Source organism: Bison bison, unplaced genomic scaffold (assembly GCF_000754665.1).
Source record: "Bison bison bison isolate TAMUID 2011002044 unplaced genomic scaffold, Bison_UMD1.0 scf7180017864259, whole genome shotgun sequence".
NCBI classification, from domain to species: Eukaryota; Metazoa; Chordata; class Mammalia; order Artiodactyla; family Bovidae; genus Bison; species Bison bison.
The window spans coordinates 2,346,831-2,361,423 of NW_011494831.1; the positions used below are offsets into that span (position 1 = coordinate 2,346,831).

The window sequence follows — 14,593 nt, forward strand, 5'->3', positions numbered from 1 at the left end:
TCTTTAATATATCTTGGTTGTTGAACTTTTTAATGAAATCCTGTTCAGTTTCAGGAATCCTTGAATATCCTAGTATGAGCTAATGCTTGGTATCCTAAACATGTTTTGCATAAGAGCCTCTTTACAAGTAGGGGAGCCTCTCAGTTTGCTTGAGAAAAGCCTGGTGAATTTTCTGTTCTTACCTCTGAAAGCACTGTTCCCTGACTGTCATTTTTTTTTCCCAGTGAGCCTATGCTGGTTAAAATTAAGTTTAGCTACATATGACAGAAAACTTTAAATAACAAAGTCTGTTTTTATATGTAAAAGTCTGGAGCTGTGGGCTTTTTCTGAATTACTGTTCTACCAACCTTACTGCCCCCTGCATGGTCTGAAATGGCTGTCTGGCCTCCAGTCATCACGTCTGCATTCCAGCCAGCTGGAAGGAGAAAGGGATGAAAAAGCTTCATCCCTTTCTTTTAATAAAGGTCACTTCCTGGAAATTGCATCTTACAGTTCTTTCATATTCAGTTCAGTTCAGTTCAGTCTCTCAGTTGTATCTGACTCTTTGTGACCCCATGGACTGCAGCACGCCATGCCTCCCTGTCCATCACCAACTCTTGGAGTTTACTCAAACTCATGTCCATTGAGTCAGCAATGCCATCCAACCATCGCATCCTCTGTCATCCCCTTCTCCTCCCGCTTTCAATCTTTCCCAGCATCAGGGTCTTTTCAAATGAGTCTTTCATATTATTGGCTTTCAATTAATCCAGTAGCTACACTGAGCTGTAGATGAGTTGGGGAAATGTATTCAGCTAAAAAAAATTGAGGATTCTTTTACAAAGAAATAAAAGGAGAGTGGATATTGGGGAAACGGTACTCCAGAGTCTATGCTTCGTGAAGAGAAATATCATTCTGGTCCAGTCAAGCTGTCAGCCAAAGACAAAAGCTTTAGAAGTAGCTAGTCACCTGGTAGCTTCAATGTCCTGCTCTTTGGGTTGGTCTCACTTGGTACTCAGAACCAGACAAATTGTCAGATTTTTGTCCCGCATACGTCATTCATCAGCATCCACAGGTCTGTTCCTTCATCCAAACCACCATAACTGGACTCATGCATTTCCTAAAACTGAAACCTTTATGCGTCCAGGAGTGTCTTCACTTTGTATCTGAACTCTTTCCTCAGAGTTTGCTTTGGCATTAGGATTGCTTTGGCATTATCTGGGCTCACCACTGTTATCACCGTTGTCCTGCTAGTGTTGCTGTGTGATGGAAGTAACTAGAACACTAGACCTGCATTTGTTCTAAGGCTGGGTCAGCCCAGGAATGTTTGCAGGATCCTAACCACTTTTTTAGGCCATTGTTTTATATACTGTTGTTCTGCCTGGTGGTCCCCTTGTGACTGAGAGAGACCTCCTTCCCTGATTACTGCCAGGTGTCTTTACCTTGACTCATTGTTCCTTCTTAAGCATCACCTTAAGCATCCCCTTTAGTAAAGAATGGTATGGGCTTCCCTGATAGCTCAGTTGGTAAAGAATCCGCCTGCAATGCAGGATGACCCTGGTTCGATTCCTGGGTCGGGAAGATCCACTGGAAAGGGATAGGTTACCCACCCCAGTATTCTTGGGCTTCCCTTGCGGCTCAGCTGGTTAAGAATCGACCCGAAATGTGGGAGACCTGGGTTGGGAATGATCCTCTGGAGAAGGGAAAGGCTACCCACTCTAGTATTCTGGCCTGGAGAATTCTGTAGACTGTATAGTCCATGGGATCACAAAGAGTCAGACACAACTGAGCGACTTTTACTTTCACTTCTTAAAGAATATCTTCAAAATGTGTAGTCTCCCAATGGCCTCTCTTTTCTGAAGCTGGCTTCTGTTCTAGTGACTCCAGACATGAACTGTGGGCTTTCCTGTACCGTTTCCTGAGAAGGTCAGTTACATTCAGATACATGCTGCACTTCCTACAGAAAGAGAAAAGGGAATGCTAAACCAAATTTGTTATCATATGTGTGCAGAGATAACCCCCTTCATGTGGCATATGTTGTCTATTTGTTACAAGTTTATCTCTATACCGAGCCCAGGAAAGTTCACCCCTTGGTTTGCATTCGTAGTTTCCACTTACACAACTTGCTTATACATTAGTAGTTAGGTGACTCTTGCTCCTTTCATTTATAGATGACTACTGCAATGTCATTGCTGCAAAACAGAAAATCTGCTATTGCTCCTAGATAATCTGCTTCTGTTTTAACACCTTGGCTTCCACCTCTTTACCTTGGGCCTGCAGGGTCTTGGATATTTTACTTTAAGAAGATTATCTGTATGGCATTTTCCTTTTTTTTTTTAAATTTATTAAAGTATAGTTGATTAGCAATGTTGTGTTAATTTCTGCCTTACAACAAAGTGACTCAGTTACAGATATGTATATATGTGTATAAATATATATTCTTATTTTCATATTTATTTTGACTCTTTAAGCTATGTGAGTCAGTATGGATTTACAGCAGTTTCCCCATCTGCATTCTAAAATATAGTTTTCGTTGGTCTTCAGCCAAATTAGAAAATGAAAGGCAGAATAATATATATGTAAAGATATAGTAATATAAGCTAAATTGACTACACTTTATTCTGTTTTTGTACTTTTCTCCTACTTTTGGTACTAAAATATTCTCTATTTTCTAAAGTGGTATCTACAGTAGAGAGGGAGCAAAAAAGTATTTTCTTGGGCGACATACTATCTCTCTAAAATTTGTGGCCTATGAGATGAAAAATTTCTTAAGATTCGACCTGGTGGAGGAAGCATTGGTAAAATTTTGAGTCTGTCTAATTAGCCTTTCTTTTTAGTTTTTACATCTCTAAAATGGAGATATATACCTTTTTCTACTTCATTGGATTGATGTTGGGAAGAGAATAATAACAACACAGGCAAAGACTGGTTGATAGGATTTACTTCAAAACGATCCAGTGTGGCACTTGGGGATAGGGCACATATAGATACACAAGATTGGCCGTAAATGGGTCATTATTGAAACTGGCTGGTAAGTACATGGAGTTCATTCTATCATTATCAGCTTTGTTTGAAAATTTCCATACTGAAAAGCTTTTCCAGAAGTGAGGCTATTTAGGAGACTGGTCAAGGTAATAGTTTGTCCTTTCCTTCTTAGCAAGTGAGAATTGGTGTTTTTGCTGCTTTTAGCAAATAAATGCTTGCCCTGTTAAATTCTGTCTGATATGATCTGTATCTGCTTTACAGCAGATAACAGCCAGCGTGTCTTGATTGAAGAGGAAACAGGAAACTGGGAATCTAACAGGTTCAGTTTCATTCTCGCTCCTGTGAGGATCCTCAGAGGAAAGCCTCCTCTACTTGCTTTTTTTTTCCCCCCTCACATCTTCCTGTCATTCTAGAAGGAAAGCCCCTCCTCCAATCAGTCTAGCCTGTTTCTGTTCTGCCCAGGATCCATCAACTTCAGATCCTAATTTGGTCTCCTTCCTGCTCTTCCATAATATTTCATCAACATCCTCACACTCTGTAGTATCTCCCATCTTTAAACAGAACAAAATAAAATTATCCCTTGATTTCACCCCCCACCCCGTCTGTGGCCCCACTCTCTGTCCCTTTAATTTAACCCGAACCCACACCTCCTTGAAAGAGTTGTCATAGACCTGCTGTGGCCTCATCCTCACCCAGCACCACTCCTCTCATGCCAGGGTCTGCTCCTGGCAAGGCCACCTGCAGTCCTCATGTCTCCTCTCAGTGGAGGTCCTCTTTCCTCATTCTGCTCTGCATCAAGGAGCTAGAGATCTACCGGACACTAGCCTTCTGGTTTCCTCTCTCAGGGCCCAGTCTCTCTGTCAGCTTTATCTCAAATCCACCTTCTTCTCTGTCCTTTGCCACCAACACAGACTGAATTTTTACAGTAGCTTTTTTAAAAAAATCAAGGATTATTATAAATGAAAACCGAGCTTATGTATTTTATATACACAGCTGATTGTATACTTCAGAGTGCCACATGTAAAGTTCATGTTCTGCAAGAATTTAATGTTCCTCAATACTTTGTCACCCTTGGAAGACTTTTTATGCTTTCTCTTTTCTGATAATGCCACATTTCTCTTTTTGCCCTGGCTGCCTTGACATTCCAAGGCAAGGCAAGCTTCAACTCCTTGCAACTCCTTACTCTAGCAATCCGACAACTGAGAATTGGCGTTAACAAGGGAGGGCTGATGGGGAGACACGGGTTTGGGTGTCTTAGTTGGATTTGAAGTCCAGCCTTGCCGCTGTGTGTTCCTGGGGAAGAAACTTGGAGCCTGAACCGCCTTGTCTGTACAGTGGAGATGACACCTACCTCACAGAGTTGGTAGGTTTATGTTTATAAATTATATAAACTGCCTCAAATCCTTTTTGGGAAGAGCATATATAAATAAAGGATAATGGAATATTTAGTTATTTGGGGGAAAACAGTTGGTTGAAAGCATACACAGTTTTAGAAGAGCTGTCAGATTTCTCCTTGTCAAGATTTTCACGCGTTGTCTCAGTATTTGAAGTGTCAGTAGGCCTTCTCTGACCCACCTGTCTGAATACCTTCTCCTCCTCCACCACTCTGTTCCATGGCTCAGCTTTGCTTTCTTTACAGCACTGGTCACTATTTGGAAATACTTACACGTCCTCTGTTTTGTGTCAGCTAGTTGGCTTCCTGTCTGTCCAGATTTGCCCCTGCACTCTCAGTCTCTAGGGCAGCAGCCGCTTACTTGAATAAATGGAGGCTGCGTGGGACATTTCAGGTCACTCCTTAGAAAACTGAAAAGGAAAATGTACTCTGTCTGGCACAAGTTTTGTTTTTAAACCATGCTTTAGGAAAATGTGACCAAAGCACAGTTTTATAAAATAAAACTGTGTGTAATATTTAAAAAGTAGAACTTTTGAGCTGAAATAATTATCTTAATCGTTAATGACTGGCTCTCTAGAGAAAAAAAAAGATTTTCTTTTTCTCTTTTAGGTCAAAGAGCCTCCTGAAATCAATTTAGTTCTGTACCCTCAAGGCCTGACTGGTGAAGAAGTGTACGTGAAAGTGGATTTGAGAGTGAAATGCCCACCCACCTATCCAGATGTGTGAGTTCATTTATAAATGTGTGTGTTAGTCTCTCAGTCAAGCCCACCAGGCTCTTCTGTTCATGGAATTACCGAGGCAAGAATACTGGAGTGGGTTGTCATTCCCTTCTCTAGGGGATCTTCCCAACCCAGGGATCAAACCCAGGACTCCTACATTGCTGGCAGATTCTTTACCGTCTGAGTCACCAGGGAAGTCTGTTTATAAATAGCTTTGATGTGATTTCACTTCTCTGTTTTGAAAACAAAGGAACAGGTTGAAGTCAATGGTATTTTTTCCTTCTGGCCCCCATTCCATTTAAAATTTTATTTCCTATCACTTGGAGTTCATCAGAACTACATCAGCAATGGATGTTTTCATGAAGCCTGTCTCCTGTTAGGTTGGCTTCTAGTTAATAGTCTCTATGGGTGGTAGTGTTTGCTCCATGACTAATGTTTGCTTCTTCTGTTAGGTTAACTTTTGTTTGTTTAATTTTTCACAGACTAGGAAGAGGAACAATTTAGGGGAAAAAAGATAAAGGTGCAGTGACTATAAAAGCCTTGTGTACTTAGTTTTAAAGTACAGTTTACATTAGGACTTAGAGTAGCCTTCCGAGCCTAGTGGGACCTGGACTTCCAAGCAGAAAATGATTTAGTCGCCCTCTTTCAGGTTCGGGAAGATGGCAGGGCGTGTAACATCACTGGCCTCTACCCATTAAATGCCTAAAGAGTTTTCCAGTCAGTGAGACAGCCAAAAGCCTCATGTATTTCTAAACTCCCCCTGAAGGTAATACCCCCTTGGGTTCAGATGCAGTAGTAAAACAAAAGCATTACCTGTCAAGGCTCAAGTATTCTTCATTTCAAGTACCATGCGTATTCCATGTAATCTTTTCCCAGACATTCCATGCAGAAAAGCAGATTTGGCCTGGATGATGTTTTTTTAATTGAGCTTGTTGTGCAGGAAGCCAGTGAAGGAAAGTGACAAGTAAAAGGATGTACTGCCTTACCCAGTGGGTGGTAAATGTATGGAATTTGTTACCTTAAGAGGTGATGGAGTTTATGAAAATACAGGTAGGTCAAGATGAGCTCCCTGAAGTTAGTAACCCAATTTTAGCCCAGCCTCTGTGCCTAGAGTAGAATAGTAGATACTCAGAAAGTTAATTTATGCATTAATTGAAAGGTAATTAATTTTACGAAAGAAAAATAAGACAGTGCCTCTCTAGGTCTTATCTTTCCTGACACCAAATAGGTGGTATCTTTTCTGACACCAACTGGGTATCTGAACAATTCAGTTCAGTTATGACACTAACTGTCCATAGTTCTTGATAGCTGAGTTGGGGGCTTACTCCCATGATGAGACGTGGATGCCAGTTGCAAGTCCCAGTACTTCTGATCAACTGGCTATAAATTTGCACGTTCCTGTGACACCCTCCCCCCACCCCGCCCCAGGTTTGATAATTTGCTAGAACAGTTTACAGAACTCAGGAGGGCACTTCACTTACTGTTACTGGTTTGTTATCAAAGATACAACTCAGGACTGGCCAGATGGAAGAGATGCTTAGGCAAGAAATATGTAGAGGGGCACAGAGCTTCTTTGCCTACTTGACATTGACTGATATCACATTGGAGGGAGAACATAATTACCCCTGGTTGAGAGCCACTATGTTAGAGAACTCATCAGGTAAATCTTGATGTGTCCATTTGGTAAGAATATCATTTGAGAAACAGCATGCAAGTGTTTACAAAAGTTAAAAAGTAAGCATTGTAATATCAGCTACATAAACTTAGGAATTATGTACCAAGGGCATGAAGAGAACACTGGAAATTTTACAGTGTTTAATTAGTGTTGCAGATGAATTTTTCGCTATTCTGTTAATATTGCTATATAGTGACTGCTTGATTTTTTTTTTTAATTATCTAAGTCTTGACTTGGGGAAACATTCCTATCTTTTGAAATAATATCATGCAGGAAAACTTTCCTTTTCTGCAAAATAGTCCTTTATACCACTGTGAGAAAGAGAATCCTGGATTAAATGGACCTGACGTAGACTTTCGCTAAGATTTCCATCTATCCAGGTAGATGATGGCTGTACTAATCTGTCATAATGAAGCACTGAGAGAATGCATAGATAAGTGAATAGTAAAGGCTTCACCAAGGTAAAATGCCATGAATTACTCAGAAATGCTTGGTGGGAAGGGATGAATCGTTTTCTCATCTGTAAAATTAAATAAAGCCTACTTAATCTCAGGAGTTGTTATTGGATGTGTTGTGGTTGGAAATAAGAGGAACCCCAAGGGAGGGCTGATTGTATTTTCCTTGGGTAGAAGGTGTTGACTGTTAGTTGTGCCCTATAGAGATCAAGAAGAGCATGTGGTAGGCATCCTTGGAATAGCAGAGTTTGCAGAGTGTGCATGACATGAGTGAGTGAGCTCATTTATAGCAGAATGAGTTCCTGGGACACAGCCTGTTGTAGGAGTACTAGATAGAACACTGTGCCTCCACCTCACACATAGTTATTCTTATCCTGCTTTATGCTAGGAGCAGACAGATGATCACAGAGTGCTTAGACCCTTGTGGGTGAGCTGTCAGAGTTCACTGATGTTAGGGGGCAAGCCAGGATCGAGCATTATCATGAAAGGGAGTGCATGGTGAAGTTACTAGGCTAGAATCACACACAGAGCTGGAGTGATTTTTTAAAGGGCAGTAAATAGTAGTTGATGTTAGAAATTTGAATCGGATTGTAAAGCTGAAATCAGAGACAGAGGAGTTGGAGAGACACCTGATTGAGCCCCAGGACGTCTGGTCCTCTTGGGGAGCAGGGCACTCGAAAGCCCACGCTGACACCTGGCCAGCCCATTTCTGCCCTACAGGCTGCAGGTGACTTCATGTTGAGTGCTGTGTCAACAGAGTTGCTGGGGTAAAGTTGAAATCCTTTTAAGATGAAAGGAAATGTTCCTAGCGGTACAAAGAAGTTCACAAGTGAGGCCCTTACAGAAACCCCAGGCTCCAAGCTTGAAAATTAGCAAATATTAATGCAAACAATCTGTACTTTTTAGAGTAATTCTTTTTTTTTTCTTTTCCAGAGTCCCTGAAATAGAATTAAAGAATGCCAAAGGTCTGTCAAATGAAAGTGTTAATTTGTTAAAGTCCCGCCTAGAAGAAGTGGCCAAAAAACACTGTGGTGAGGTATGATTTGTAAAACTAGAATTATGACAGAATGATAAAAATCTCATCATGTTCACTAGTGTTTGCCTTCCAGCCTTTTCTTTGGCTTAAAGGCTTTCCCATTGCACCTCAGATCTAACTTTCACTAGAATGTTCTGTTTTTTATTGGTATCTACAAAGGGGAATATTGCTGTTTGGATTGCTTAATTAACAGTACTTATGAATTACGAATTGTAGAGCTTGTATAGACAATACTGTTGATGCTTAATTCTTCTGGAAACACTCCATATGAAACTGACCAGAATTTTTGCACACTTTGAGCCTGACATCATGACCTCATCTTGACTTGAACATTTACGTTGGAAAATGTTGACAAACAAGTGATTTCTGACCAAACTTTGCCACATCTCCCCTTTTCATATCAGAAGAACTAATTGTTTACTTCTCAATAATTAGGGACTCACTGTCCTCCATCAATGTCCCTTTTATACCTGAGCATTTATACCTAGTTCAGTACTGATGCTTTTTTAATCCTCTGACATCAGGGTCTGCATGAGCTCCCCCTTAGGTGAGAACTCTCTCTGGAGGGACAGGCTGGGTGACCTCTTAGGGCAAGTATTACGGTCTGTTCCTTAAGCCCACTGAGTATCCTAGGTATAATCCATCTTCTCCTCACTTTTGTGTAAGATTATGCAGTGTTTTTGCCTGTGCACATCACTTTTAACTTATCCTATCCTACAAAGACTAAGAAGAGTTAAGTAAGGACTAGCCCTAGGCCTCTATGTCACTAGGAAAGTGACTGGACCGTTTTTCACTTGCATTCCATAACACAGTGAGTTACCGTGTGCTCTCTGGGGTGCTTTTTGCCCCTATAATCTTTGCCCACCTAAGTTGTGTTTCCAAGAACTTCAGTGATTGTTGTGGTACATAAAGTGATTGTAGAACAGCTTGGACAAAAAAATTGGCCTTGGGAATTACTACAGAGTTCTTTCTAGTTTAAGTTCTTTCTAATGTAGTGTAATGTCTTAACTGAAAAATAATATGGAGTTACATTGAAAATTCAGCTACAGAATCCTCTGGTTTCTTGGATTCATGATTTGTCATTTTTTTGTAAAATTCTTTGTTGTGTTTGATTTTTATAGTGCAGTATTATATAATATAACTGTTACATAATCATCATGCAAACTCCAGGAGATAGTGAAGGACAGGGAACCCTGGTGTGCTACAGTCCATGGGGTTGTAAAGAGTTGGACATGACTTAGTGACTGAACAACAGCAATATAATCATCATGCTATACATTAGATCCCCAGAACTTACTTATTTTATAACTGAAAGTATGTACACTCGGACCTACATATCTCCCCTTTACTCTCACCACCAATCCCTAGGTAACCACCATTCTAGTCCCTGTTTCAGTTTTTTTAGATTCTACATGTAAATGATATCATGCAGCATTTGTCTTTGATTTATTTCACTTAATATAATGCCTCAAGTTCCATTTGTGTTTCTGCAAGCAGGAGGATGTTCTTTTTCATGGTTGAATATTTCACTGTGTATGTATATTTATATCACATCTTTATTCACTTTTTCATTGACACTTACCTTGGCTATTGTGAATAATGCTGCAACAACATGGGAGTATAGATATCTCTTCAAGATCCTTTTTTTTCATTCCCTTTGAATATATACTCAGATGTAGGATTGCTAGGTCATATGTAGTTCTGTTTTTAATTTTTTGAGGAACCTCCATACTGTTTTTCAGACTGGCTGCAACAATTTACATTCTCACCAAAAGTGTATCAGGGTTTCCTTTTCTCCACACCCTGACCAATACTTGTTGTTCACTGTCTTTTTGATGTGTGAGGTGATAGCTCATTGTGGTTTTGATCTGTATTTCTCTGATGATCAGCGATGTTATATATCTTTTCATGTGCCTGTTGGCCATTTGTATGTCTTCTTTTGAAAAATGTCTATTGTGTTCCTCTGTCCATTTTTTAATTGGATTGTTTGGGTTTTCTTTTTTATTTTTGCTGCTGAGTTATATTAGTTCTTTATATATTTAAATATTGACCCCTTATCAGATATATGATTTGTAGGTATCTTCTCCCATTCTGTAGTTTGCCTTTTCATTTTCTTGATGGTTTCCTTTGCTGTGCAGAAATATTTGATTTAGTCCCACTTGTTTATTTCTGCTTTTATTGTCCCACTCACCCCAGCCGCACCTTTTTTTGACTTTATTTTACTTATTTATTCAAATTTGTATTACAGTATAGTTGATTTATTTACAATGTTGTACTGATTTCCACTATATAGCTATGTACACAGTATCCACTATTTTTTGGATTCGTTTTCCCTACAGGTCATTACTGACTTTTGAGAAGAGTTTCCTGTGCTATACAGTTAGTCCTTATTAGTTATCTATGTTATATGGAATAGTGTGTACATGTCAGTCTCAGTCTCTCCATTTATCCCTCCTTCCCCCATCCCTTTCTCCCTTGGTAACCAAAAAAACATGGAATGCTTCACAGATTTACATGTCATCCTTGCACAGGGGCCATACTAATCTTCTCTGTATCTCTCCAGTTTTAGCATATGTTCTGCTGAAGAGAGCACATTGTCTTTATTTTAGATTATACTTTTTAATGGCCAACAAACACACGGAAAGATGCTCAACATCACTAATTATTAGTGAAGTGCAAATCAAAACTACAATGAGGTATCACCTCATACAGGTCAGAAGGGCCATCATCAAAAAATCTATGAACAATAAATGCTGGAGGAGGGTGTGGAGAAAAGGGAACCCTCCTATACTATTGGTGGGAATGTAAATTGGTACAGCCACTATGGAGACCAGTGTGGAAGTTCCTTAAAAAACTAAAAATAGAACTACCATATGACACAACAGTCCCACTCCTGGGCATATACCTGGAGAAAACCAAAATTTCAAAAGGTACATGCATCCCAGTGTTCATTGTAGAACTACTTACAATAGCCTTCACATGGAAGCAACCTAAATGTCCATCAACTGAGGAATGGATAAAGATGTGGTACATATATAGAATGGACTATTACTCATCCATAAAAGGAATAAATTGTGCCATTTGCAGAGATGTGGATGGACCTAGGGACTGGCATACAGAGTTAAGTCAGAAAGAGAAAAACAAATATAGTAGATGAATGAATATATATGAAATCTAGAAAAATGTTACAGATGAACTCAGTTGCAAAGCAAAAATAGAGACATAGATGCAGAGAATAAACATGGATACCAGGAGGGGAAGGGAAGTGGTGGGATGAACTGTGAGATTGAAGTTGGCATATACACTACTGTGGATAAATGGATAACTAATGAGAACCTGTTGCTGCTAAGTCACTTCAGTCGTGTCCGACTCTGTACAACCCCGTAGACGTCAGCCCACGAGGCTCCCCCCTCCCTGGGATTCTCCAGGCAAGAACACTAGAGTGGGTTGCCATTTCCTTCTCCAATGCATGAAAGTGAAGTGAAAGTGAAGTCGCTCAGTCGTGTCTGACTCTTAGCGACCTCATGTACTGCAGCCTACCAGGCTCCTCCACCCATGGGATTTTCCAGGCAAGAGTACTGGAGTGGGGTGCCATTGCCTTCTCCATATAGAAAAATATTTTAGAAGATTTATTATATAGAAAATGCCAATAAATTGAATAGGACTACAAAAGTGATGCTTTTTACTTATTTAGATAGTGATTTGTCTTGATAGCAACACAATGAGATGAGTGCTGAAAAGCTTTTTCCTGCTGTGGTTACCTCCTATAACTAATTTAGAATGTGTCGCATCAAAATGAATATCATCATTGTGAATGGTCTCGGATGGTCTGCATGATTTTCTGTAGTCTCGCCATTGGACCCTGTCTTCCCATCACTTGACCATTTGTGGTTGATTTCCATCCGTGTGTTTAGGTGATGATATTTGAACTGGCTTACTATGTGCAGTCATTTCTCTGCGAGCACAACAAGCCCCCTCCCAAGTCTTTTCATGAAGAAATGCTGGAAAGGCGAGCTCAGGAGGAGCAGCGGAGGCAGTTAGAGGCCAAGCGGAAAGAGGAAGAGGAGGTGAGACCCATGTCACCACGGTGGCCAGCCAGAGGACTGAGAGCCCTATAGGTTTTTAATCTCTGTCTCTGCCTACATACTTATCCATATTTATTAAGTTTTGCTCTGGATTTGATCCAAGAACCATGAATTCATGTGAAAGGAGGCCCTAGGAGTAACCAAGAAATAAATACTATGAGTGATTCCCTCCCAATAGGTATCAGTGCTGCCCCTAGAACCCTTCCTTAGTCCTAGTCTTTAAATGAAAGAAAAAGTCAATTTAAGCAAACTTCTTTGTGTGCTTGTAAAGCTGTGCAGGAGTTCAGAGGCTATTTACCTTCTTCCCTCTGTGGGACAAGTATCTCATGCCCAAACGAGTAGCCAAAGCCAGAGACCGAACGTATTTTTTAGTTCACTCACCATTTGTATTTTTTCTTTAGTCTTAGTCTGCATAAGAATATACACTCCTGTGTTATTTTAAAAATCCTTTAATCAAACATAATACCTATATCTAAATTTCCTTCTTGATTTTTGTTCTTTTTCTTCTATTTAGCCTTTTAATACACCTACTTATCTAGAACTTATTTTGGTGTAGGTTGTTAAAATAAGGGTCTGAGTCCCCCCACCCCATTTTCCTAACACATTTATTAAATAATCATTCATTCTTAGGTGATTTGTAATACTTCCTTTAAAGGGTATTTTACCTACTTATTTGTACTAAGTTCTATTTGTGAATTATCTCTTTTGTTCAATTCATCTGTTTTTTTCTTAGGTCTATACCACAATCTTTGAATTACTGTCTTTGTAACATTTGACTATCTGAGGAGTCAGGACCCCTGTCCCTTCCTCTTTCATTGTTCTTTTTTTTTCTCTCAGCTATCCTCACACATTTATTCTTACAGAGAAATTATAGGATTGCTTTCTCAAGATCAAAACAAAGCCTCTGGAATTTTGAGTAAAATTGTACTTATATATCCATTTGGGCAGAATTTACATCATAACAAAGTTCAGACTTCCTATCCAGGAATAGTTTTTCCATATATTTTTATCTCTTAGTGAGGCTTTTTAGTTTTCTCCCCTTAGATGTTACAGTTACTTCTAGGATTTTGTTATTCCTACTTTTCTTAGGTTCTTATTCCTTGCTCTTTTTTTCCTACTTCATTTTGTTCATCCTTTGCTTATGTTAGCATTGTCTTTGTGAGTTCCATTCATTTTGTTACTGTTTATCTCCTATTCAATTGCATAGCCTAGTTATCATTTAAAGTTCCTTAGCTCTTAGGCAGACACATTTTAATTAGAAGATAAAGATATTTAATTAACAGTCTTGTTTCAATGTACTGCTGTAACTACCTGTAAGTTTTGGATATGTTTTTACATTTTCTATTATTGCTGCAGTTGTTTTTGGTTAGTCTCTCAATGGTTTTGATAGTTATAACCTGGAATTTTAGGAGGCTTATAAAAACGCTACTGATAGTTATAACCTGGAATTTTAGGAGGCTTATAAAAACGCTACTTTATGTAAACTCAGAATCATTTGAGTAATAGGTATATGGGCCAGATGAATAGATCAAAATGCCACTTTTAACAACGAGAAAGCTGGTTGGGGAGTGCAGCTGAAAGTCTGTGTTATGGGTGTGGTGCTGGCTCAGTCCACCTCCACCTGGGCAAAGAGTAGGTGCAAATGCATGTTCTCTGCAGACAGGCAGATACCAAAAAGGAGGGGCTCGGTCAAGAGTGGGGAGAAGTGAGAGGCCAGTGGTGTTGCCACAGTGAAAGTCCCTCCACTTTGGGGATCTCCTGGTGGTCCAATAGTTAGGACTCTGAGCGTCCACAACAAGTCCCTCCACGTAAAAGTGGGGAGGAAGTGTCCCTCCCCCACAGTCTACTGCATTTAAGTGGGAGGTCTACTGCATAAGAACTCTGATAAACTGATGAAACTGTAGTATGTACTAAGGTTCTACATACTCTTAGGACTGAAATTCAGAAGGTTTTTTGTGATTTCAGAATTTGTGTGTTGTATGGGTTTCAGAGATCAGCATTTGATGGCGGTATGATTTATTTCAGCAACGTGAAATCCTTCATGAGATTCAGAAAAGGAAAGAAGAGATAAAAGAGGAGAAAAAAAGGAAAGAAATGGCTAAGCAGGTACTCTAGAATTTCTGCCATAGTCAAATAGTTTACATTTTCTAAATGTACAATCTTTTTCTTTCCATTGATGGTATTTGAATTACTGTATCTTCATAATGTTTGAATATCTCAGAAGTCAGGACCTCTGTCCTTCATTCTTCATTATTCCTTTTTCCCTCCT

General features: G+C 39.6%; 1 protein-coding gene across 3 annotated transcripts in view; it reads left to right on the forward strand.

The window, feature by feature from the left end:
• The window catches only part of EIF2AK4 (eukaryotic translation initiation factor 2 alpha kinase 4), a 97,300-nt gene that overhangs the window by 8,516 nt on the left and 74,191 nt on the right, over positions 1–14,593 (forward strand). For all 3 annotated transcript variants that reach the window (XM_010847933.1, XM_010847934.1, XM_010847935.1), the window contains exons 2-5: positions 4,964–5,076; positions 8,137–8,239; positions 12,154–12,306; positions 14,350–14,430. In XM_010847933.1, the coding sequence (XP_010846235.1) occupies positions 4,964–5,076; positions 8,137–8,239; positions 12,154–12,306; positions 14,350–14,430 (450 nt within the window). The remainder of the gene's footprint in view (positions 1–4,963; positions 5,077–8,136; positions 8,240–12,153; positions 12,307–14,349; positions 14,431–14,593) is intronic.